The sequence below is a fragment of the Ictidomys tridecemlineatus genome, chromosome 12 (genome assembly GCF_052094955.1).
Source record: "Ictidomys tridecemlineatus isolate mIctTri1 chromosome 12, mIctTri1.hap1, whole genome shotgun sequence".
Classification (NCBI taxonomy): Eukaryota; Metazoa; Chordata; class Mammalia; order Rodentia; family Sciuridae; genus Ictidomys; species Ictidomys tridecemlineatus.
In genome coordinates this window covers 101,715,035-101,741,429 of record NC_135488.1, presented here as the reverse complement: position 1 = coordinate 101,741,429, position 26,395 = coordinate 101,715,035, and the positions used below count along the sequence as shown (strand labels likewise).

Genomic DNA, 26,395 nt, shown 5'->3' with positions numbered 1-26,395 from the left:
GCAAGTAACTGTATTTCCAGCTTGTTTTGGAGGTTACATATTTATTTCTTCTAAGAAATTCTAATGCTTTGATCAACTCTATTAGAATAAAAGTGTGTGGGCTGATCTGGCTCCTTGATGCCAAAAAATAAAAAAAAAATATTTTGGTGCATTAATAAACATACATAATGGTGAGATTCCTTGTGCCATAGTTGTACAAGCACATTAGCAGTTTGATCAATCTCACTCCCCAGTGCCTCCCCTTTCCCTTCCCTCCTCCCTCCCGCCTCCCTGCTCTACTCTACTGATCTCCCTTCTTGTTATTAAAAAGAAAGAAGAAAAGTTCTCAAATTGATGACATCACTCCTGATTTAAACATAAGACATTAGATAATGATGGATGAACTGAACCTAAAGTAAACAAAAGAATGAAAAATAGCAAGAATCAAGAGTGGAAATTGGGCCGGGCGCTGTGGCACACGCCTGTAATCCCAGCCTCTTGGGAGGCTGAGACAGGAGGATCATAAGTTCAAAGATAGCCTCAGCAACAGTGAGGGGCTTAGCAACTCAGTGAGACCCTATCTCTAAATAAAATACAAAATAGAGCTGGGGATGTGGCTCAGTGGTTGAGTGCCCCTGAGTTCAATCCCCAGTACCTGCCAAAATAAATAAATTAATTTTAAAAAAAGAGTGGAAATCGGTGAAATAAAATGCAGAAAACCAATGAGTCCCAAATTGGTTTCATATTCTGAAGTCAATGTAATTCACCATTAACAAGCTGAAAAAGTCAAATATATCAATAGATGCAGAGAAAGCAGTTGACAAAACCCAACATCCCTTCCTGATTGAAAAGAAACAACAAACTCAGCTGGTATCAAAAGAGAACTTCATCATCCTGCCATAAGACATCTATGAAATCTCCACAACTAACATCATATTTAATATGAAATACTAAGTGCTTTCTTTGTAAGATCAGCAATAAGGAAGGCCACTCTGGAAGCTGTAGCTAGTGAAGTCAGGCAGAAAAAGAAAAATTATCCAGAATAAATCTTTCCATCTTGGGACTGGGGTTGTGGCAGGGGTAGAGCGATTGCCTAGTACATGCAAGGCCCTGGGTTTGATCCTCAGCACCACATACAAATAAAATATTATTTTAAAAAAGTATATATATTTTTTATATTTATTTTTTAGTTATTGGTGGACACAACATCATTCTTTGTATGTGGTGCTGAGGATCGAACCCTGGCCGCATGCATGCCAGGTGAGCGGGCTACCGCTTGAGCCACATCCCCAGCCCTAAAAATATTTTTTTAAATAATATGTTTTAAAATAAAGGTATTGTAAAGGTAAAATTTCTAAGCTGACTCTAAGCTGCAAGAGTCTGAGTTAAAGTGTAAAAGACTGGGGATTGTAAGGTTTCTAAATTGAAAGGCTTGGGCTAAAAATAATAATAATAGGCCAGGTATTGTTAAAATTCCTCTGCTACCCCCAGAACCTGTAATCTCTGTAGCTGTTAGAACAATACCTGAACTGCCCAGTAAATATTTCCATTGATTCCCTGGTTGTTTATTAGCTAAGGGCTCCAAATAGCTCAGACGTAAGCATCCAGGCCACAAAACCAATCAGTTTAAGTGTGTACCCCGCTCAGGGGTGACCAATCACCTCTGCCCAGACTGCTCCCGCCAATAGATGTACTAATCATGGCTCAGGGTTGTTGTTCAATTTTCCCTCACCTCAAGATGATTTGTTCTGATGTATGCAAAGCCCCCCACCCTCTCCAAAAAGTGTACTTAAGCTCTGCTTGACCTCTGCTCTGGGCTCTGGGCTGCTCTCCCTTCCTGAGTGAGCCTTGAGCCCCAGCATGCTGGTCCAATAAAACTTCCCCCTGCAATTGCATGAGGCTGGTCTCTTGTGTGGTCTCTCCCTCCGACGCTCCGCGGACCTTTACAGTATTAGGGCTGGGGATGTGGCTCAAGTGGTAGCGTGCTCGCCTGGCATGCATGCGGCCAGGGTTCGATCCTCAGCACCACATACCAACAAATATGTTGTGTCCGCCAAGAACTAAAAAATAAATATTAAAAAATTCTCTATCTCTCTCTCTCTTTAAAAAAATAAAAAATAAAATAAAGGTATTATGTCCAACTACAACTTAAAAACCAAACAAAGACTTTCCATCTTTGGAGATGGCATTTGTTATTTAAATAGAAAATCCTGCTGGGTGCTGCTGGCACATACCTGTAATCCCAGCTATTTGAAAGAATTGCAAATTTGAGGCCAGCCTGAGTAATTTAGTAAAATACTGTCTCAAAAAGGGCCAAGGATGCAGCTCAGTTGGGATTACAGGTGTGTGCCACCATGCCCAGCTGAAAAACAATAATCTTTTAAAATGTAATGTAGGGGCTGGGGATGTGGCTCAAGCGGTAGTGCACTCGCCTGGCATGCCTGCGGCCCGGGTTCCATCCTCAGCACCACATACAAAGGTGTGTCCGCCGAAAACTAAAAAATATTAAAAAATTCTCTCTCTCTCTCTTTAAAAAAATAAAATAAAAATAAAATGTAATGTAACTATCAGATATTAACATGCAATGGAAATGACTTTGCTATAAACTTCTCACCATATAAAAAAGTAATGAAAAATTTACTTTATGAAAAAGATATATGGATGTCAAAGCAGTACATGAAAAGATGTTCAATAACATTAGTCACTAGGGAGATACCATGACCCCACTGTAAAAATTGCTAAAATACTCAAATGTTGACAAGGAAGTGAAAGGATTGACCTCTATACCATGACCCACTGTAAAAATTGCTAAAATACTCACATGTTGACAAGGAAGTGAAAGGATTGATCTCTCCTACTGTTGGTGAGGATGTAAACTACCAATCACTTAGGAAATCAAGTTAGTAGTTTCTTACAAAAATATATAGCTACTGCATTATCCAGTCATTCCACTCCTACGTTTCTGTCCAAGAGAAATAAAAGCATGTGTCTATTGAAGAGTTGTACAAAGTGGCTTTATGTGTAATAGCCAAAGATTAGAAGCAATTAATAGAAACACCTTCTGACCAGCTATAGCACTCCTTGAAAGTCTATATGCTGTAGTGATACATGCATACCCGTGTTTATAGCAGCGCAATTCACAATAGCCAAAATACGGAACCAGCCTAGGTATCCAGTGGATGAATAGATAAAGAAAATGTAGGTAGATATACACAATGAAATTTTATTTAGCAAAAAGAAGAATGAAATTATGTCATCTAGGGCTGGGGATGTGGCTCAAGCAGTAGCACGCTCGCCTGGCATGCGGGCGGCCAGAGTTCCATCCTCAGCACCACATACAAACAAAGATGTTGTGTCCGCCGAAAACTAAAAAATAAATATTAAAAAAAATCTCTCTCTCTCTCTTAAAAAAAAAAAAAGAAATTATGTCATCTGTAAGGAAATGGTTGGAAATGGAGAATATTATGTTAAGCGAAATAAGCCAAACTCAAGAGTCAAGGGTCATGTTTTCTTTCATATGTGGAAGCTATAGAGGAAAAACAAAAAGAAAGGTGAGGGACCTCATAAATATCCAAGAAAGAGCAGTAGAATAGAGGAAAGGGTCTCAGGAAGGGAAAGGGAAAATACTAGAGAATGATATTGGCCAAATTATATTGTTATATTGTGTGTATATACAAATATGTAACACCAAATTCCACCATTATGTACAACTATAATGTACCAATAAAAAATGGTGGGAAAAAAAAAAGACTAGACACAACTTAAATGTCCATTCACAGGTGACTGGATAAACAAACTATGGTGTATCCATACAATGCTACCCGGCAATTCACAACAATGAACTGTTCATACACATGACAACACAGATGAATGTCAAAATAAATCGAGCTGTGGTAAAAGAAGACAAGCAAAAAATGCACACTGCATGACTCCATTTACGTAAAATTTTAGAAAATGCAAACTAATGGATAGTGATAGAAAGATATTGGTTGCCTGGGGATATATCAGGAAGGACAAGGCCTACAAAGACTAGCTACCCACATGGGAGGAGGGGATAGATATGTTCATTATCTTGATTGTGGCAGTAAGATGTCAACAATTATTTATTTACTTTTTTATTTTTTAAAGAGAGAGAGTTGGGGCTGTGGCTCAGATGTAGAGCACTCGCCTACCATGCGTGAGGCACCGGGTTCGATCCCCAGCACCACATACAAATAAAGATATCGTGTCCACCTATAACTAAAAAATAAATATATTTTTTAAAAAAGAGAATTTTTAAAAATATTTATTTTTAGTTTTCGGTGGACACAACCATCTTTATGTTTTATTTGTATGTGGTGCTGAGGATTGAACCCAGCGCCCCGTGCATGCCAGGCAAGCGCGCTACTGCTTGAGTCACATCCCCAGCCCAACATTTATTGAATTGTACACTTAATGTGAAGTTATGTCAATTATATTTCAAAAGAGCTATAAAAATTAAAATTAGGGTTTGGGGATATAGCTCAGTTGATACAGTGCTTGCTTCCCATGCACAAGGCCCTGGGTTCAATCCCCAGCACCACAAAAAAAAAAAAATTAAAACCACCAGAAAAATTAGGAAAATGATGGCCAAATGTAACTATTAAAAAAATCATTGCATGGTTAAAGTGTTTCTTAAATATTATCATGAAAACAAAATTTCTTTTTTTTTGATACTGGGGATTGAACTCAGGGCCTTGCATATTTTCCTCTATCACTGAGCTACATCCTGAACTCTTTTTCATTTTGAGACAGTCTAAGTCATCCTGGCTTTGAACTTTCGATCCTCCTGCCTCTGCTTTCTTAGGAGCTGTGATTACAGGCTTGTGCCACCACATCCAGTGCCACAAAAACAAAAATCTTAAAGGAAAATGATAAATTGCAGAAAATTGGAAGGCTTTTGTATGGCCAGATTACAAACAAGAATGCAGGGCATAAAATATTAAGAAAAATGTGTGCACCACATGTGACAAAAATTTAGTATCTATTAGATTAAGAGTGAAGGTATTATAGGACACCATGGGGTTGGGGGAGGAGGGAATGGAGCATAGCAAATAGAGAAACTGCCCAATGTTTCAATAAGGCAATTCATAAAGAAATAGAAATAGTTTATATAGAGGTGTAAAATTTCACTAAAAATTTTAAAATGCAAACACAAAAACAAAAAATATCCAAAACCAACTTTTCCCCCCAAATCAGCAAAGATGTCTACTACAGGAACTGTACTAGTCTCTGCAATTGTTTACTACATGGGAGGGGCTAATGATTTTGCTTATTTTTAAAAGGTGCTCAGTTTAGTCATCCATTCCTGTGATATCTTGGTCATCTCCATCTTCAGGTCTCATCCCACGTTCTGGCTTCTGGCTGTCCTAGGATATTGTAGTTGATTCCATTCTCAGCTTCTTAGGTCCTGTGACACTTTCCCTAATCACTGAATGTATCTCAAAGATCTTTACTTCCTCTTTTCAAGATGCACGGCTGCTAGTAACAACATTATTAGTTTTTCTGGGGGGACACTTTTTTTTCTTTTTAAACTGGGAATTGAACCAGGGTCACTTGACCACTGAGTTACATCACCTCAGCCCCCCTCCACCCCCGCTTTAAAAAATAATTTTTAGTTGCAGATGGGCATAATATCTTTACTTATTTTTATGTAGTGCTGGGGATCGAACCCAGTGCCTCATGCATGCAAAGCAAGTGCTCTACCACTGAGCTACAACCCCAGCCCCCAGCCTTTAAAAAAAAAAAAAATTGAGATGGGGCCTGGAGAAATTGCTGAGGCTGGCTTTGAACTTGCAATCCTCCTGCCTCAGCCTCCCAAGTCACTGGGATTACAGGTGTGCACCATCGTGTCTGTAGCATTAAGTCTATCCGCTCTGTTCAAACCTCAACTACTGTAACTCCATAAGTTCATTTTCCCTAATACAAACTCTGCCCATTACAAATAATTCCCCATTCTCTTCCCTCTTCCAGCCCCTATCATTATTTTGTTTCTAAGAAATTGACAACTCTAGGCACTTCTTTATAAGAATTATAAAATATCACTGGGCACAGTGGCACATACTCATAATCTCAGTGACTCAAGAGGCTGAAGGAGGAGTACAAGTTTGAGGCCAGTCTCAACGACCTAACAAAGCCCTAAGCCCTGTTTTAAAATAGAAAAAAGGGCTGGGGTTGTAGCTCAGTGGTAAAATGCCCCTGGGTTCAATCCTAGCAAACCGTGCACCCCTACAACAAAAAATTATAAAATATTTATCCATTTGTTTGGCTTATTTCACTTGATCCAGTGCCTTCAAGGTTGATCCATATAGTTTGTCAGAACTTCCTTTTTTAAAATTAATTTTTAGTGATGAACACAACATCTTTACTTTTATGTGGTGCTAATGTTCGAACCCAGTGAAAGTGCTCTACCACTGAGCCACAATCCCAGCCCAGGGTTTTCCTTCTTTTCTAAGGCTATTATCCTGTTGTAGACACATATTGTTCACCCATTCATTTGTCAATGAACATTTGGGTTGGTTCCTAAAGGAACCACTATTAATATTACCAGTATCTGTTTTGAGACATTGCTTTTACTTCTTGAGTATATACTCAGAGATGGAATTGCTGGTCATCCTTGCTAACACTTTTTTGGTTTTGCCATCTGGAAAAATAGTCAAGTCCTTTGCTATTTCTCTTGTTCTTTATAAATTTAGAATTTGCCAGATGATTTGTACATTTTCTCCCATTCTGCAGGTTGCCTTTTCACTGTTTTTAAGCCCAGTTTATATAGGAGCAACAAAAAATGTATACACACACACACAAACAACGTTTGTGATTTTATCATATTTAAATTCAGTTATAAAAGCTCTTCCTGTTTTCCTGAGTTCTACAATTTTTGTCCTTTTAAATTTTTGTATATGGTGTTAGGAATCCAACTCTATTCTTTTGCACATGAACATCATTTTTCTTAATACACTTGTTGAAGACTGTCCTTTCCCCACTGATGACTTGGCATTCATTTGAAAATAATTTAACCAAACATGTGGTGGTTTATTTCTGAGCTATTCTTTTCCATTGGTCTGATTAGTCTTTATGGTAGTAACAACTGTTTTGTAGCTTTTAGTATCAGGTTTCCCTTCTATTTTTTAAGATATACACTTAGTCAAATTGATTTCTTGAACCTCTCTTTCAATATTTAATGAAGAGATCAGTACTTTGTAGTTCCCAACATTAGCAATGGCCCATGGACAGTTGTGCCATCAGGGACAGGGGAAGGGGCCACAGGCAGGTAAGGCACCTGCTGCGTGTCTGTTTCCTTTAGAAAAGAAAAGGCACAGTCCGTAGAGTAAAACTGTATGCCTTTATTCACCATGAGTCATTAAAATAAAATACAGGTTGTCCATGTGCAGAAACACTGTTATACATTCAACTCTGAAGAAGGTAGTTTCTATAAGACCAATAAAAGAAACAGTCAACAAGTGAGAATAAAGTCAATAGTGAGGAGCTAAAAGGCAAGAGAGTTTTATCTGTCAAAGTACTAAGGCCTATGTGCACAAAAATTTAAAAGTGAACAAGACCAACATAAGGTCTTTTTTTTCCATTCTGATTTTTCTTGCTGCTGGTGAAAGGTGTGATGCAGTGACTTACTGAACTGAGTTTTGAAAAAATAGGTCAAAGCACTTACAACTACGAGAAAAGTTTTTAATTTCTAGTTTCATTTGTCATGTACTCCAGATCTTCCATGGGTTCTAGAGATTTTGTGAATTCTCAAAGAACATATTTGCTCTTTAATTAGTACTTTATTATCAGAGAATAAATTATATCCTTCCCAGTCTAGAACCCATCTCCTCATCTAACAAAGGGGTAGCAAATATGAGACTCGGGAAGAATCAAGATTGTTTTAAAACTTGATACGTAGATTCAGCTGGGCACTACTGAAGTCTCCAAACTGCTATTGCCTGAAAACCTAACATTGCTGACTTAATCTGCTTTTTAAAAGAGTTAACCCAACACACATGAAGTTTTATATACCATATGCTCCACTGGAAGGACATAGGCTGTGTAAAATAAGTTCTAAAATACTTTTAGATATTCTGGTATGACTTAATTATTTTCTTATTAAGATCCCTGACTAAACTTAATAAAAAAGCATTGAGTCACCTGGGTCTAATAAGAGTGCTTATGAAGCCAAGTTCCATTTCACTTAGCAGATATAGGTAGGTACACAACCCCAAATTCAAATTAACACAGCCCAACAGAAAACCACTCCTTGGTCAATAAATATCTCAAGTCAAATTCTGTGTTATATTCATGGCAACTGAAAATCATGTGAACTCAAAATCTTTTTTAAAAATTAAGCTGCTTTAAGTTCAGTTAAATCCACTTAAAATCACATTTGGTTTATCTCCCCCTGCAAAATATCATTTATGTTTTCCAGTTAAGATGAAAATCAGGATGTTTTTCCTTTGGCTTTTTGGGTTTGAATGGAGTTAGGAGGGGTTTGAAGTTACTGTTAGGAAAACCACTATCTAGGCACAGCCCATCTCTACAGTAGATTAGGTTTCCTGTCCTTCCTTAGGAAGAACTGTGTAGGGATTCCCCTTTGTAGGTTAAGGCTGAAATCTACATGGAAGTATGGAGTATTTATTCCTTAGTGCATATGATCTCTATGAAAAAATCCAATCTTCCGTTGAAAGTTACCAAGTATTAGGAACATAGATTATATCCATCCTCCTAGTTCTTGGGCAGAGTTGAGACTATGTGACACAGTGGAATACACCTGACAACTCTTTTAACTGGAACATAAATAGATAATTTGGCATACAGAAGTTGCAAATCCAATAATCTGTGTTAAAGACAAGTGATAAGAAAAATTCAAGTGTAAGCACTGAAAAAATATAATTATTTATCCTTTGAAACCTTTTCTTTTTTTTTTTAATCTTCATATTTTTTATTTCCTTTGAAACCTTTTCTACCTCAAACTTTCTAGAATAAGAATCAGGATTTTAATTTTATACTAAAATTAAAAGGTATAGGGTCATGCTAAAGCCCTTTTTAATTCAAGTTCTGTGACTTGAAAGAAAAAAAAGGTCAATTCTATAGTATTAAGATAGAAAACCAATAATATTAATGTATTTTTTCCATTCTTGGAGAAAACAGGAATGTAAATTCAAAATGAAGGCATTTAGTTCCTTCTCAACTGTAAGGTGAAAACCATATTTTTAATAAAAAACTTCCTTGAGTTTCTTTGTATTTGAAACTGTGTTACTTGCCTAGCTGTTATCTTGAAAGGGTTAACTGAACTTAGTACTTGCCTGGGGTTATCTTAAAGCATTACATTTGGCCTGCCTCTCTCCAATTTAGATTTCTTATATATTCCAATAACAGTTCTCAAAAAAGGTAAAAACTTAATTTTTAAAAAATTTTTAAGTTGTAGATGGACACAATACCTTTATTTTTATGTGGTCCTGAGGATTAAACCCAGCGCCTCACATGTGCTAGGCAAGTGCTCTACCACCAAGACACAACCCCAACCTAAAAGTAAAATTTTAACCTGGCTCCTCACTTCCATGCTGCCTGGTTTTACTAGGGACAATACCTTTTTTCCCTTTATGTTTCACTCAGTGCCTCAAATGCTTCTATTTTATAACTCATTCATGCTCTTTTAACATGTCTTGGAAGCACTGACTATTCCTTGAGCCCTGAACATGCTATATAGTTACTACTTAGGAAAATATTTTTTTTTCAATTTACCTAATATTGCTTACCTTATATAACCAGCATTTTAGTACCTAATCCAACAAATACTTGAGTTAGTAACATGATTTGCACACAAAAAGTGAGAAACATGCCATGAAACGACTTCTCAGAAACAGCAGATGTCAAGTAGTGCATAAAATGAACACAGGCTTCTAAGACTCTGAAGTAAATAAAGGGGAGTTGAAGCTGTCCTGTGTTCTGGTAATTGCTCTTTCTCTCTGAACTGCAGACCAACTATACCTTTAGGTTCCCTGAATATAAACTTTATTTCCCATGAGGTAGGTAACCTGTTTAAATAATGATAAATATATATTAGAAATGGAGAGTCATTCTTTGAAAAATGGTCATTATGGGCTAGTTTACATACATTTAAATATTTCTCCTTCATTCCTATTATATATGGAATTATGGAGGATGCTGATGTTCCCTGAGACTTATAAAATATTTCCTTTCGAAACAGTACATTTTCAGCTAAGCTATAGAAAATTTTTCTCTTGGATGGCTGAACTATCTCCAATGTCTTTGGGTAATCCAGATGTTTAAAATTTCAGTTTTTGAAAAATAACATTGTCTATTTAATTTTATTGCTATGTATCTTTACTGTTACAAAGAAAAAAAAATTTCCCCCAGTGAAAACAAAATCAGAGCTGGGAAATTTTAGGGAGAATGAACTAGTGAATCATAATAAATAGTTTCATGGGTCATTCAAGACACATTCTTGAAAAATGTAACCTTTCCAACTTTTCTCTCAGTTCATCAATAAATCTATACATTACTCATTTAAAAGAACAGGCTATATATTTGCAAAGACCATCGATTTAGGTATCATTTTGTTCCCTCCCCATTACATCTAAAAATCAAGTATTTTATAACCACAAAATGAGTTCTCTTGGACAGCATTCTAGGTATGGGACTCAGACATTTGACCTCTCCAAACATCTGGCTCAGTCATCTCCCTGTCATTCCTGACAGGAGAGAGTTCAACATTTCAAGAAGTGTCAGAATCTAATGCAAGCATAGCTATCTCTCTTCACAAGGTTCTCCTGGCTCTCTGAACTCTCCAGATCAGTGAAGCAGGCAGGACATGAAATACACTGGTTATGAAACTCACTTCTCAGAGAAGAACTGGAAAACAGGAAACAAGTTTTCTGTATCTTCAAGAGATTATTTCTTCACATACTCCTAGGGCCTGGAAGATGGTGACAGACTGCCTGCTAGTGAACTATTAATCATTGCGAAGAAAGAAAAACTTAATGGACTGCCCTTTGTTTTCTTCCACTTTCTAGTAACATAAGGTTGTTAGGAAAACGTGGAGATGGGGAGGAGAATTCAATATTTTTCTGTAAGTTCTGAAAGAAATGCACTATCCTAATCTATCACCAAATATCTCATTTCACACTCTTCCATAAGGTCTGTGGTAACCTTTTCTCATAATACTATAAGGCAATAACTGAGGGCCCCTCCCCATGCCACTCTCAGATGTCAGACCTCAAGATTCACCAAAAACTCCAAGGTTTTCAATTTCACTTTTAATTATCTTTTGCTTAATAATAAAATGAAAAATAAGAATATATGAATACATACAATCTATATACATATATTTATTGCAAATACTTAAAATTCTTATGTAAAATGATTTTTCTATATTTGTGAAAAAATATGACTTATTAAATGGTGTTGACACCAACTTCTCTGTACATACCCTCAATTCCAATGTTAACAATTCCTTTAAAAAGGCAAAAGACACAAAAGTTTAGCATTTACCAAACCAGTCTGTACAAACCTTATAAGCCAGTGGGGAAAAAATAGCTTGTGGAAAGTTAAGTGAATTTTCTTTTAAAATAAAAATAAACCCCAAAACTATTCCCCTTATTGCATTTTTTTTTAAATAATCTGAGTGTCTTCAGAGTAATTTCCTTTGAAATAATTTGTGCCTTAAACAGTGAGGTCCTACATTAAACATACCATATATAAGAAATTCAGTCTTCCACTGTCACTTTTTACATAGATATTAAAATATATATTACTTAAAATATATTACTGGAAAGCTATTTTTAAAATTGATCTTTAATATTTGTATCAAATGTAAAGCATTAAAAAAAATAAAGTAACCAAGACTCTATGAAGCTATTGCTTCAACTTTAGGAAATGTCTTACCTACTGTTTTCTTTCAATAGGTATGTAGGTATTGAAACATGTAGGAAGGTCCCTGCCTAGCATCATGTTTCTCAGTCTCTTTGGACTATTCTATAAATTGAGCTGAAAACTACTCTTGGCCAAGTTTTTCACTTAGCACACTGTTGTAATGTAGTGGGGAGATTTTCCCTCCTTGCTATGATATGATATCAAAGAAAAAATACCCCTGTATATTGACAGTGAATTTCAGAAATAAATAGCAGTATAATGACCAAATACCCTCCAACCCCAATAAAACAAATCTTTTAATCAAAGGGTTCTTTAAGGATCTCTAAGGTAAAGGAAGGCAATAATAAACAATTAGGCTAATGACTGGCAGGTCATTAATATGCATGACATTGCACCTTCACCTGGAAGGCAAGAAGCTCTTCCTTTGGCTATTTAAATCTGAGATAAGTTCTGAACCATCTACATCCATGTGCCTTCCCAACTAATGTAAGCATGCTTCCCTCTAACCCAAGAAAAATTCCCCATTATTGGCCAGCTCTTACTCTTTAAATTAAAATGTTACATAGATTAGCACAGACAGCTTCAGTATCTTGAGCACAGGGGTTAAGAAACTGAAGCAGGGGAAACAACTCCAGGTTATTTGGCTTTATTTTCCCATTTAGTAGGAAAAAGAATTTTTATTAATCAAAAATCTCTTTAAGATTCAGGGAACATTCTACTAGACAACTTAGAACATTTAAAAATCAGACTGAGATGACCTGCAGTGGAGGCTACCTAAAGGCTAGAGGGCACAAAGGAGGTTAAGTGTCAAGCTTGTCTCACTAGTCGTGGGAGCTGTACCATCTGATATCCTAAGAAGAGCTTAGCACTTATTAAAACATTTCAGAAATAATCTAAAGGTAAAACCAATCAAAAGCTAAGATAAACATTGATTTAAAGGTACTGAAGTACCAAACTCTAATATTGAAAGGGCCAGACTGTAATGCATTTTTTCTGTTCAGCTTATAAAACAAATGGCTTTCTCCTTGAAACCACTGTTTGAAACAATAAACTGATTCATATTTAATTTACTACCAATATAAGAGAATCTAGGCTCTCATCTGGTTGAGTCTGAGGGAATGTATCTTGCTGGCAATTTGTTTTCGACGCATTCTTAAATGCAAACATTTAACTGGGTATTATTACTTAGAATCTGGAGGATAGCAATGCTTAGAACTTATCTGCCCAGGAGCCTGGGTCAAGGGGAAGAAGCAGGATGTGAATTCCTCTCTAAATGGACCTGAAAATCCCTGTTGCCTTCTTCCTGTCCTGGTTATAGTCCATCCATTCTTAGATTAAAGGTATCATGAAAGGAAAAGTTTCTGGCAAGAAAGGTGCAGAGCAGAAAAGTTGCCTTCATCAATTCAAACTCGTAACTGACATTTAGTGCAAGGTCAATTCTGAAAAAACTCCAGCACTCAGTGCTGTTAACAAGATGAGGAAGTGAACAGGCTGGAACCAGCGACAGGTCTTTCTAAATCCACTAGGATTAATCAAGGTTACTTAAAGTCTGGGAGCAGAACCCTGGTTTCTGTTTCCTACTAGTTTTTCACATGAGAATTTCTTATCCCTGGATCCCTTAGACCCTTTTAGTTATGTGTGTGCTAGAAGAAAAGCAGAAAAGGGAGAGATGAAAGGACATCAAATGGTCTTGTCTGAAAGTGCAACACAAATATTAATCCTATATTGGTCTTGGGCTTCAACAAAAGAACCAGAAAAGAAGAATGAAAATAACTTCCTAAGTTAATTTTAAGAGATTTTGATGCAGGGGATGGAGTGGGCAGGAGCAGGTAGCAGAATGGGCAAGAGAGATAATTGCCTCCTTTTTCTTAATCTGGAATGTAACTTATTTAATAGGTTTAAATTATTCTGAATTTTGTAAGTATCACATCTTGAGTATTAAGTACAAATACAACTGTACTAGGTTGCACTAATATTTTTACTTTACACACTTCTAATTAGGAGACTTAAATCGATACGCAAATAATACAAATCGATTATCTCCTATTTCATGCCAAATTCTGGTAAACTAATTTTTTTTAAATGTTCTTTAACCATGACATAAATTGTACATACTTAAAATTTTTCAGTCACTAGAAAAGGATTCAAACAATAACAAAATGAAAAAACAAAACTTGGAGCTGTTTTTCTTCCTTTCCAGACATTCCTTAGCCATTCACCAAAGCCCCTTTATATTAAGCATCCTTAGAGCACAGATAGCAATAATTCCAAATTAGGGGACAAAAATAAGAAAATGTCTTGTATTGTGTGTGCACATGTGGTGTTTAAGATAAGATTTAATAAAATCACTCCAATCTCCTTATATGCTTGGGAGGTAAAACAGGTTGCACAGAAGGAGCCAATGTGCCACTGAAGAGCTTTTCTAGCTGTGATAACAGCTGACTATATAACATTAGATTAAGGGCTGGAAGAGGAAAAGAGGCTATCTTGTTTCTAGTGTGAAAATAATTTTCCATTATGTTTAGTTTAACAGTTTCTGCAGTTTCATTCTCTTGTCCAACAAGACAGCTTAAATCATCCCATCACTAACACTTGTCTGCTCTCATCTTACACTAGTATTTCAAACAGGTTTGTGGGCTCCCACGAATGACAAAGTATTATTGCTGGAACTGCTAGACCGATTGCCATGTAGAGACTACTGTCATACAGTGGGGCCAACAGAGGCACTCCCTTCACAGACCACATTCACTGTCTCAGGCCAGGAGGGTGGGATTAGGGAACAGCAGGTCTCCACTTCATGACAGTACTGGTTCACAGAAGTCAAGAACCAAGTCAGGGCTTTCAGGGTTGGAAACACTGCCTGTGATGGAAAGAAGACTTCTACTTCATAAGGTCCCATTCTAAAGTAAAGGGGCTGTATAAATCCTGAATTCAAATTGTGCAAAGGCCAAATAACCTATATGAATAATCTGCAACCATAATGTGAAGACATTATCAGTGTGAATAGTCATTGGGTTTAGACCACTCTTTCTATTTCCCACTCTTAGGAAAGGTCAAAAGAGATAGCTTCCTTATACCATGCATGACAATCAACTTTCTCAGCCACATAAAATGGAACATAAATCTGAATTCAAAGTAATACATTATTACCTAAACACTTGGAAAAATGTTAAACAAATGTGACATATTTACATGATTTATAAGTGCAAACTTGTCACAAATTCACAAAAGTCTTGCTTGACTTAGACTTACTATACAAGGTGCTCTTCCTCTAGAATGCAAATGACCTGTACTCTGTATTCCTGATTAATATGTTTCTTAAGAAGACAGATGAAACCTTATTTCTGTGATTCCAAATAATGCAAAAACACATCTTGTTAATCCTTTCTTTCCCCCTTCTTTACAGTGCATTATCTTTAAGTCTCATTACCGAACCACAAGGCAGGAGACACACAGTTTAGAGGGGCCGATGCAATCATCATGGCAGAAAGCTCCACACCCTTTGCACATAATCATGGCTTTCAAGCGGCAGTAACATTTTGAAGGCGTGTCCTCAATGCTATTTTCTTCAGGAAAGGCTGGAACAGGCATTGTCTGGCCATGGCTGCTGGGATTCATAGCTTGGCTAGCAGGGATGGTAGTGACCGTCACTGAAAAGGACATGACATCACCTACATTGCTAGATACCTGGCTACCTGGTACAGCAGAGTTATGGTCCATATCTGATGAGGTGGAGACATTAATCATGCCTCTGTAACTTGTCCCTATCTGTGTGGGGCTTCCATACAATTTTGGAGTTTGCAGTGATGGAAGGAGCAAAGGCTGATGGGTGGGACTGTCTGCAGGCAGAGAAAGAGCAGTAGAATTGAACAGCTCAGGGCTGCTACGTATTGTCTTACCTCTTACTGCGTGAGCCATTTGTTTCTGTGCTGCCTGAATAAAATCTCTGGCTAGGGTCTTCTCATCAAATGTTTGGCCTCTAGCAAATAGGTAATTCTCCTTGCTTACAGTGGCTTGCTCATTCACTGGTTTCTCAGCCTTCACATTCTTGTTAGCTAAGCAATCATTGTTGGATGGGGTTTCCCTACTATGGGGTCCTGAACTTGTGTCATGCTTGCCAGAACTCTGGGAAGCCTGGGGCTCCTCCTTTACCAAGACAGATTCCTGTTCATCGCCAGTACTCTCCTCATCAGTTTCATCTTCTTTGCTGCTGCTACTATCTCCTGTTGTATTTTTACAATCTGTATACCCCATTCTCAAGGCTTCAGTGGGGCTACTAAGACAAAAGCGGTCTTCAGGATGTACAGAATGGGTCCTCCTAAAGCTCTCTGAACCCCTGCCATAGGTGGAAATATTAAGTAAGTAGTGACCTGCCATTGCAGGTTTGGATGTCCTTCTGCCAGCAAATCCCAGCATGAACCTCTGGCTTGTGGAGATGTCTTCTAACTGGAAACCTGAGTGAGTGAAGTTAAACTGTGAAGGCGGCACAAATGAGAGAATGTTCTGCCTCCGAACTCTCTGGATAAGAGTTTGAAGGATCTGATCTTGAGTAGTTTTACTTAGTCCTTCTTGGTACTGGTGTGTGTCGATGCTAGATTCCCTTAAATCCTTAGTTGAAAAGACCTGCAGGGGCCTTGGAACCTGGGGAAGCTGCTTACTCTGCACGGTTTTCCCCAGCTGCTGGATAGCTGGATGGGACTGTCTGTCATTAACTTCCTCTCTGGTGCTATTTTCTGTTATGTTGGTGCCTGTGAGTGCTCCCATCCCTTTATCCTCTTTAGTAGTCAGTGGTACAGTTTTCATTTCAACTTTGGTGAGAGGTTTAGGCAGAATTTGCTCCATGGGAACATCTTTGCCTTGGAGCAGCTGAGTAACTAAAGGATTATTAGCTGGGATACTAGAGCTTGGTCTTGAAATGGGCCCATTCACACTTGTAGAAGAAGTTCCTGGGGTTTTAAGGCTAGAAGCTGCTGACAAAATGCTCGAGGACAAAGCTGACCCAACAGATGCTACAGTTGCACTGACCTGGGGTACAGGAAGCTTTTCTAAAGTGGCTGTTGTCAATAATGATGTTAAAGGGGTAGGGGATGTATCCACTACTGCACTAGCAGTTGTCTTGGCTGAGACTAAAGGATTTGGTGTGTTCATATTAGAATCTGCTTTGGATTCAACTGTGCCAACAGCTACAATAGAAATGGGCAAAGCTCCTGAGATCAGAGCAGAGCCTGCTGGAGAAGAAGAGGCTCTCTCCTGTCTGTGACTACTAGGCCCTTGTGGGTGGCTAGGGGAAGCCACTGTGACTGATGCCCTGGCAGGGTTCAGTTTTTCACTGTTCAATTTCTCTATGTGAGCTGGTGATGGGACACTCGTGCATGCTCCACTGATGGCAGATGCTGGAGGCACTGAGGGGGTTTGCTGTAGTTGTGCTCCAGAGACACTATGAGGCTGTGCCTGGCCTGGGGTCTTGGTCTCAGATTGGGGCTGAGTCTCTGGACCACAGGGTAAAAGCTCTCGCGTACCTCCCCTGCTTCCAGTTCCTGCCAGTTCCAGTGTGGGGCCCTTTCCAGTTGCACTGACTCCATCTGAGCCTGGACTCCCTCCTCTAGCAGTTTTTCTTTCACTACCCTCTCCTGGACCTTGTCCACCCCCAGGGCCAGGTCCTGGAATGGTCCCTCCAACTGAGGCGGCTGCAGCGGCGGCTGCGGCAGCTGCAGCTGCTGCCCTCTGTGCTTTGACCAGCTGGGCTTTTGCTTTGATGTCTGCAAGAGTTCTGGCTCCTGTTCTGTTAGGACTAGTGATGGAGATTGGAAAACGAGCCCTGGGAGAGACCTGCGATGTAGGAAACGGCATGGGGGAGATTCTGGAGACTGGGATCTGAAAGAAATAGGGGAGGAAAAAAAACACAACAAGGCTTAGTTTTCATTTATGAGACAGACAAAACTTCATGATAATCCTTACGTTTTTAGAGCAGGTAAACATAATAGCACCCATAAAAACATGGGACATCTAGGACTGAGCAATTCAAGTTTGCTTCTAGGTGCCTTCTACTCTGCCCACTCATAAGGGAGAGGAGCATGTTTGCAAGTCATTCTCATGCCTGGCTGGTATTATTTGTACTTTGGGTCCTAATCCCAAAATTTACAAATTAGAACTGCTAGAGAAAAAAAATTTGTTTCTAAGAAGCTGCTTGTGGGCTGGGGATGTGGCTCAAGCGGTAGCGCGCTCGCCTGGCATGTGTGCGGCCCGGGTTCGATCCTCAACACCACATACAAACAAAGATGTTGTGTCCACCAATAACTAAAAAAATAAATATTAAAATAAATAAATAAAAAATAAAAAAATAAAAAGCTGCTTGTGCTAATGACTATCAGATTTGAAACCACTAATTTTCATATCATAAAAGAATCTTGGGCTGGGATTGTGGCTCAGTGGCAGAGCACTTGCCTCACATGTATGAGGCACTGGGTTCGATCCTCAGCACAATATAAAAATAAATAAATAAAATAAAGGGGCTGGGGATGTGGCTCAAGCGGTAGCGCACTCGCCTGGCATGCATGCAGCCCAGGTTCAATCCTCAGCACCACATACCAACAAAGATGTTGTGTCCGCCGAGAACTTTAAAAAAAAAAAATATTTAAAAAAATTCTCTCTCTCTCTCTCTCTTAAAAAAAAAATAAAATAAAATAAAGACATTGTGTCCACCTACAACTAAGAAAATAAATTAAAAAAAAAAAAAAAAAAGAATCGGACTCCTGTCCTACACAGTATTTTGCAGTGCATCACAAAATGTGGACACTTCTAATAGATGACTGAGTTTAAAGGAACAAATAATTCTAAGACATGTTCTAGAGCACCTTGTTTAAAAAAAAAAAAAAAAAAGCCTTTAAGTTCCAAAAAATACAATTTTTCTGGAAAGAGGTCACTGAAGACTTCTATTAATTTCTCAAGTCAACAGTGCTGAAAAATTGATTATTAACTCAGAAGTTAGAGATGTGTCAAAAGTTCACATATTTTACATCATATATTATACTTAAAACTGAATTTTATATCCTACAAATGTTTTTACATTAAGAAATACCATTTATTACTTGAAATTTAGTAAGAATATCAAAAACCTATTGTTTAGGCCATCTCTCCTTTCCAATTCTCTCTGTTCTCCTACCTTGAGAGGTGGTACTTTGCGCACCTGGCCCCTGTCTCCTCTATTGAGAAAGGGCTGTGTCGACACCTGAAATGGCTGTTGGCGATTCTCAGTGACACGTGGTCTTTTCTCCCAGCTTCCAGGGACCTCTTCTTGAGTCAGAGAAGATTTTCTCTTGAGGTTTTCTGGGCTCTGATCAACAAGAGTTGTGGGAGGTTCTTTGCTGCTGGTCTCCTGGGGTCCTGCTTCTGCTGTGGGCTTCATTATTGGTTTTTCCAGCCCAGGACTCTTGGGTTTGGTTAGGGATGTAACTACAGCTTCTTGGCTTTCACTTTTATTATAATTAGAAACTGTGGTATGATAATTCTCTTTCTCAGATTCCTGTGCAGCAGAGGCAAGTGGTTTCTGCTCCAAGGGATCCTCATCCTTCGGGCACTTGATGGGAAAAATGCCAGTAAGCTCATTTGCACTGGTAGCTGAGGCAAGAAGGGGCTCTGTGAATTTGACATTAGGCTGTGCCTCATCTTGGCTTTCGTGTTCTTCTTTTTTGACTGGTGAAGGCATTTGTACTGCTTCTTCTTTACATTCTGACTGGGAAATGCCTGGGAGTATTTTGACAGGAGAGGCCTCTGAAGGAAGCATAGATTTTGGTTGCTCAGCTGTGGTTTTCTTTACTTTGGGATCACTGGGGGAAGCTGTCAATTTCTTTGAATCTTCAAGGCTCAACCCAGAACTAAAAGGTGAAATAAGAAAATATTTTAATTGTGAGATAGCACATGTTACTGAAGCATTATGAGAAAATGGAATAGGACAAATGTTTAGAAAAACCCCTGACACATAGTAGCTAATTTTCATGTATTATCTTCATTATTCTTTTTTTGTTTTGGGGTGTACCAGGGATTAAACTCAGGGGCACTCAACCACTGAGCCACATCCCCAGCCCCATTTTGTATTTTATTTAGACACAGGTTTTCACTGAGTTGCTTAGCACTTTGCTTTTTACTAAGGTTGGCTTTGAACTTGTGATCCTCCTGCCTCAGCCTACTGGGCTGCTGGGATTACAGGCGTGCACCATGGTGCCTTACTTATCTTCACTATTATTAATAATAGTGAATGTTCTTGAGCCAGAGGGCCCAGTTCAAATCTTGGCTCTGATACCAGATGTCCATGTGATATTGAATAAATAGACTAGCCTTATGCACCTCAGTTTCTTCAACTGTATATTGGGGTTAATGACTTCATAATGTTGCTATGATGATTATTTCATTGGAAGTACGTAAAACTCAATACTAGTGGTTATCACTATTATTACTTCTGCTTATGGGGGGGGGGTCATACTGTCTAGAGATATGTATTACAGACTAACTATGAGGACCTGAAAAAGAAGGCCAAGAACCCTGACCCTGGGACTTGGTTTGGACTGTGACCAATTTTGTTCTGCAGTACTTGTAGAAAGGCTGGCCCAAGAAATCTAAGGGAATCCAGAGGAAACTATAGGAAACTGGTTATTGATACTCTCCAGAAGCTGAGAATTATAACTGAATTTTCAAAAAGTCTATTCAAATCTTCCTTGGTCTAGCTCTAAAATTTTGAGAGTGTGCTGCTACATTGTTCTATGGTGTAACTGGGAGTTCCACAGTGTGTCCTGGCTAAAAAGCTAAGCTAATCTTTAAGGGTCATTAATGACTCTTCTTAATATTTAATAATATTACATAACAGTCAAAAATCAATGAAATCCTCTCTGGTGACTTCAAGTCAGTACAACACATGAGAGGGTATAGCCAACGGCAAAACTAGGCAGTTATCAAAAACAGTCCTACTGGGCTGGGGATATAGCTCACCATACAATATTTGCCTAGCATTTGTTAAGGCCTGGGTTTGATCTACAGTACCATACACACACACAATCCCAATAACGCCCCCAAAACTGTTCTATAACAGCTGGCAAAAAGTAATAGATGAAAATGCTGTAATGTGTTACATATGCCTAACAAGGAGGAAGCAAATAAATATTAACAGAATTACTGTTACCTGTAATATGGCCCAAATATATACATCATCATTTACATAGCTCAAAACTCAATAATGTAGGGAGGTGCTCGGGATATGGCTCAGTTGGTAGAGTGTTTGCCAGGCATGCACAAAGCCCTGGGTTCAATCCCCAGCATCACAAAAAAACAATTAGGTGTTTCTGAGTGGTATGCTTGCATATCATATGCATTTAGGCTTTGATTTAATCTGGGAGAAAAAAAAGCAAAGAACACAGAAAAAATGAGAGTTTGAGATACTTAATCTCAAAAAGAATCTACCCTAAAGAACTGTGAAGGGGATCAATGAACACTACCTGGAGATTAAAAAAAAAAAAAAAAAAAAAAAAAGAACAAATAGCAGCCTGGGTGTTCAATCCTATTTCAAACAAAGACACTCCATTATTATATATAACTAATTAAAACAAATAAAAAATGATTTCACTTAGATTTTTATTGGGAAAAAACTATTTGACCACAGTTCTTTGAAAATAAGGATGTAGGGGGCTGGGGATATGGCTCAAGCGGTAGCGCGCTCGCCTGGCGTGCGTGCGTCCCAGGTTCGATCCTCAGCAGCACCACATACCAACAAAGATGTTGTGTCCGCCGAGAACTAAGAAAAAATAAATAGATGTTGAAATTCTCTCTCTCTGTCCCCCTCACTCTCTCTTTAAAAAAAAAAAAAAGAAAAAGAAAATAAGGATGTATGCTGGGTGTGATGACACAAGCCTATCATCCCAGCTACTCAGGAGACTGAGGCAGAAAGACTGTAAGTTTAAGTCCACTTAGCAAGATACTGCCTCAAAAAACAAACAAACAAAAAAAATCAAAATAAACAAAAAACCCACCTATAGGAAACTGGTTATTGTTGTTCATCTTTTTCAAGGAATGGATACTAATTCAAGATGATTAAAAAACAAAAACAGCAGCTCGGGAGGCTGAGACAGGAAGGTCATGAGTTCAAAGTCAGCCTCAGCAACGGTGAGGCACTAAGCAACTCAGTGAGACCCTGTCTGAAAATAAAATACAAAATAGGGCTGGGGATGTGGCTCAGTGATCAAGTGCCGCTGAGTTCAATCCCTGGTATGAGAAAACAAAAACAAAACAAAAACAAATACAAAAAACAGCTTCTCGGTAAAGAATTGTTGAAATAAAAATTGAAGGAAAAATTTCTGCTCAGGTAAAGCATTATATGACATATGTGCAGGAATTAATGTACGGTTTACAGAATTTGGCTTATTAATTATTACCTCTGACCATAGTAGCTTTCAAAGAATTGTTCCTTCCATGGTTCCACTTTTTTCTCCTTCTCAATCTCTTGTCGAATTCTCACCTGCATCTCAGGTGTAAACTCACCTGTAATGTAACAAAAAAACAAAACAAAACAACAACAACAAAAAAGATACTGAATAGAAAAATGCCCTTTTGTAACTTTTAACTATTTATAAATCAAGAAAAACTCATACGGAAATCAGAGTACTATTATGTGAAAGTAACAGAAACTTCCCCAAATACCTCACTGTAAAGTAGACTTAAATATCACTAGATGAAATAAAAACATGTTTATATACAACTCCATGTAGTTTTCAATACACAGCTGAGGACGACAGTGCCTTTTCTCTGGACTTCTTCCCAGTAGTACCTTCCTCCTACATGAAACATCATATTCGTCATATTCCATACAAATTTCTTTAGTCTCTAATCTTGAATTTCTTATTTTCTTTTTTTAAAAATATTTTTAAAAATTTCTTATGTGTAGATGGACACAACATAATGCCTTTACTTATATGTGGTGCTGAGGATTAAACTTGGGTCCCACCCGTGCTAGGATAGCGCTCTATTGCTAAGCCACAATCCTAGCCCCTCTAATTTATTTTCTACCAGAAAAAGAATGATATGTTTCTCTAAGGAAAATTTTACCTTAGGTCTTTTACCTCTAACTACATAATGAAAAGTGATGGTTTGCTTAAAGGCATTTGAGATTCCAAATAAGAAATCATTCCAAGTAGGAAATTATTCTGGAGTTGTTAGTTATCTAATTTTTTCAGAAACCAGCAATCTAATGCCCTAGCTACAGGATACTCAACATGCCCCAAACTGAGCTACTCTGAATTCGCCTTTTATTTGCATATACTACCAACCACCTCAATCTTTCCCACTCCATCAGCAGAGAACAGTAAATGTGTTTGGTAGGCCATCTTCAAACTTATGGCTAGGAAAGGCTGTACCCTTTCATGCTCTAATACCCAGAACCATCAGAGAGTAGGAGATAAAAATGTAAGAATTTGAAGTTTAAGATCTCCTGACAGTAAAAAGGAAAGGAAAAGTATTAGAGGACCACATACATCACAGTCATGAGTAAATAAACAGAAAAAGAGAAATTTAGCTTTCAGAATCTGTTCTAGAACTTGTGGTATTGGTTCTATTATGTATCATAGAATGAGGGATAAACAGTACTGATCTCTGTTCATAAATGTACAGTGTTCAAAGTTTTGGTTACTCATAAAATATGATCATATGACAATAGACAATCATTTGCTTGGATGTAAAAAAAAAAAAAGAATACCGATAACTATTGAGGTATCATTGTTGATAGTACCTATTTATCCTTAACTAATTTATTGTTTAAAAAAGGTATTGGTAATTGACATGTTTTAAAGTGCTTATGTTTTCAATTTCTTCAGAAAAAGGAAATCTGAAGAAAAGAGAAAGGACAAAAGCAATCAGCAAGGCTAGGAGTATCATTCAGTAGGAGAGCATAAAACCTATGACATGCATGAGGTCCTCAGTTCAATCCAGAGCACAAGAGAGGGGGAGGGAGGAGGGAAGACACTAACAATCACAGTGACCAATAACAGATATCTATTACCTAATCATTTTAACTGTTGAGATGTGACAAAAACTAAGCAGCGAATAGCATTCCTAATGCTCTCCTTACAAATGTATTTACTTTAAAGGTCTCACACTTGTTTTAAGCTGTTCTTTGGCATAATATAACTCTCAAGTATAATTTTGTATTCCAGGTATACCAAAGAACAGATGTAATACCCAGCGGTTTTAATTATTGTTGAATATTAGCCTCACATGGGAAAACCTTAAACAACAATAACAACAAAAACCCAAATACTAACCCTTGGGTACTAACCTAGAGTAATTAAAATTACTCAGGGAGGTACCTGGACATCAAATGTTTATAAAAACTTAAGAGGTGTTTTGAGCATTCAGGGTTAAGAATTTCTAATGCTGACAAATACTATATACAGTGCTTGCAAAATCAATCAATCAGTAACTTTTTAATACTCTATTATTTGCCCTCAATAAATCTGTTAAATCAGGATTAGAAGCATGGTACACAAGGCACTAGTGACCATGGTCAGTAATTCTCAGTCATGGTTCATATTTATTAAAATGTTCTGACACCACTTAACAGTATGCTTCAAATAAGTGAATTTTACAGTATGTACATATATCTCAATAGTACAATTTTAAATGTTCTGATTCCTTTTCTGTTGGTTCCATTGGGGCTGCCAATAACAAAGAGGTTATCTCAGGAAAGGAAAAGTATTAGATTAATAATTAATAATTAGTATTAATTATTTTATGGTGCTGTGATGCCCAGCACTATAAAATAATTGTACACTTTGCTTATTATTAGTAAGCTTGGAATTTCAATTCCCAGGCACTAATGTAGAATTACTGAATCAAAATCTTTAGTAACAGGGCCTGCAAATCCATTTTTTAAGTTTCTAAGATGACTTTAAATCACTGAAGAAACACACTTGGTGGACTCTATGTGGAGTGTACTTGGTTATAGAGGCTCCAGATAAAAAATTTAGTATTATGTTTCATATAGGATAGCGAATTCTATCTTTTAGAAACTTCCTGTCTTTTACCTTCCAAATGGTTAAATACCCCACAAGGCGGAAAAGTGCCAATATACTGTCACTGTTGTTCCAAGTGCAGATTCTGAGCAACCAGAGGCAGAACACTTACCTTCTGATAATCTTTCCTTCCAGCCTTGGGCTGCTGAAGTGAAGAACTCATTATTAAGGGCTGAGCCATTCAACTTCATCAAACCATCTGGTCCAACCTGGTTCAAAGAATAAGCCAGGGAAAGCTTACAAAGAAAGGGAAAGGTGTTTGTATGGTATTTGGCTTTCATTTTAGAAAAGAATGTATGTTCATTTAATTTTACAGAGGTGCACTAGCTATCACCTATTAAGCTGCTTATTATGGATGTCTTTTTTAATTTTTAATTTTTATATTGAGACAGGATATTGCTAAGTTGCTGAGATTACAGGCATGCACCACTGTGCCTTTTTTTTTTTTTTTAAAGAGAGAGTGAGAGAGGAGAGAGTGAGAGAGAATTTTTAATATTTATTTTTTAGTTCTCGGCGGACACAACATCTTTGTTGGTATGTGGTGCTGAGGATCGAACCCGGGCCGCACGCATGCCAGGCGAGCGTGCTACCACTAGAGCCACATCCCCAGCCTGTGCCTAGCTTTTTTATTCACTTGTACCAAGGATTGAACCCAGGGACACTCAACCACTGAACCACAAACCCGGCCCTTTTGTATTTTGGTACAGGGTTTCATGAAATTACTTAAGGCCTTGCTAAGTTGATGAGGCTGGCCTTGAACTTAGAATCCTCCTGCCTCAGCCTCCTGAGTTGATAGGGTTACAGGCATACATCACTACTCCTGGCTGATGTCTATAAATGTAAATATATATATATATATGTATTATTTTTTGGTACTAGGGATTGAACTCAGGGGCACTCAACCACTGAGCCACATCCCCAGCTCTATTTTGTATTTTATATAGAAACAGGGTCTCACTGAATCGCTTAGTGCCTCCCTTTTGCTGAGGCTGGCTTTGAAATCTCAATCCTCCTGCCTCAGCCTTGTGAGCTGCTGGAATTACAGGTGTTTGCCACCGCACCTGGCTTGTCGATATTTTAATCTAAATATTTTGTTTTTAAAAAATTCCTTTGCAGGGCTGGGGTTGAGGCTCAGTAGTAGCGTACTTGCCTGGCATGTGTGAGGTACTGGGTTTGATTCTCAGCACCACATATAAATAAAAAAAAATTTCCTTTCCACACAGGTTTGGTGGCACATGTCTGTAATCCCAGCAACTGGGGAGGCTGAGGCAGGAGGATCAAAAGCTCAAAGTCAGTCTCAGTGACTTGGTGAGACATTTTATTATCTCAGAATAAAACATAAAAAGGGTTGAGGATGTAGCTCAGTGGTACAGCCTTGGGTCTCAATCCCCCTACAGGAAAGTAATATCAAAACAAGCTCTTCCCATTTACTTCTCCTCTTCCTTTCCACTCCATTCTTTAAT

General features: G+C 38.0%; 1 protein-coding gene across 6 annotated transcripts in view; it reads right to left on the bottom strand.

Moving 5' to 3' along the window:
- Nucleotides 1–7,320: 7,320 nt before the first annotated feature.
- The window catches only part of Asxl2 (ASXL transcriptional regulator 2), a 67,243-nt gene continuing 48,168 nt past the window's right edge, over nt 7,321–26,395 (bottom strand). For all 6 annotated transcript variants that reach the window (XM_078029546.1, XM_078029547.1, XM_078029548.1 and 3 more), the window contains 4 exons: nt 25,045–25,141; nt 22,302–22,407; nt 19,046–19,757; nt 7,321–17,757 (listed from right to left, as the gene is read on the bottom strand). In XM_078029546.1, the coding sequence (XP_077885672.1) occupies nt 15,310–17,757; nt 19,046–19,757; nt 22,302–22,407; nt 25,045–25,141 (3,363 nt within the window). In that variant the 3' untranslated portion in view covers nt 7,321–15,309. The remainder of the gene's footprint in view (nt 17,758–19,045; nt 19,758–22,301; nt 22,408–25,044; nt 25,142–26,395) is intronic.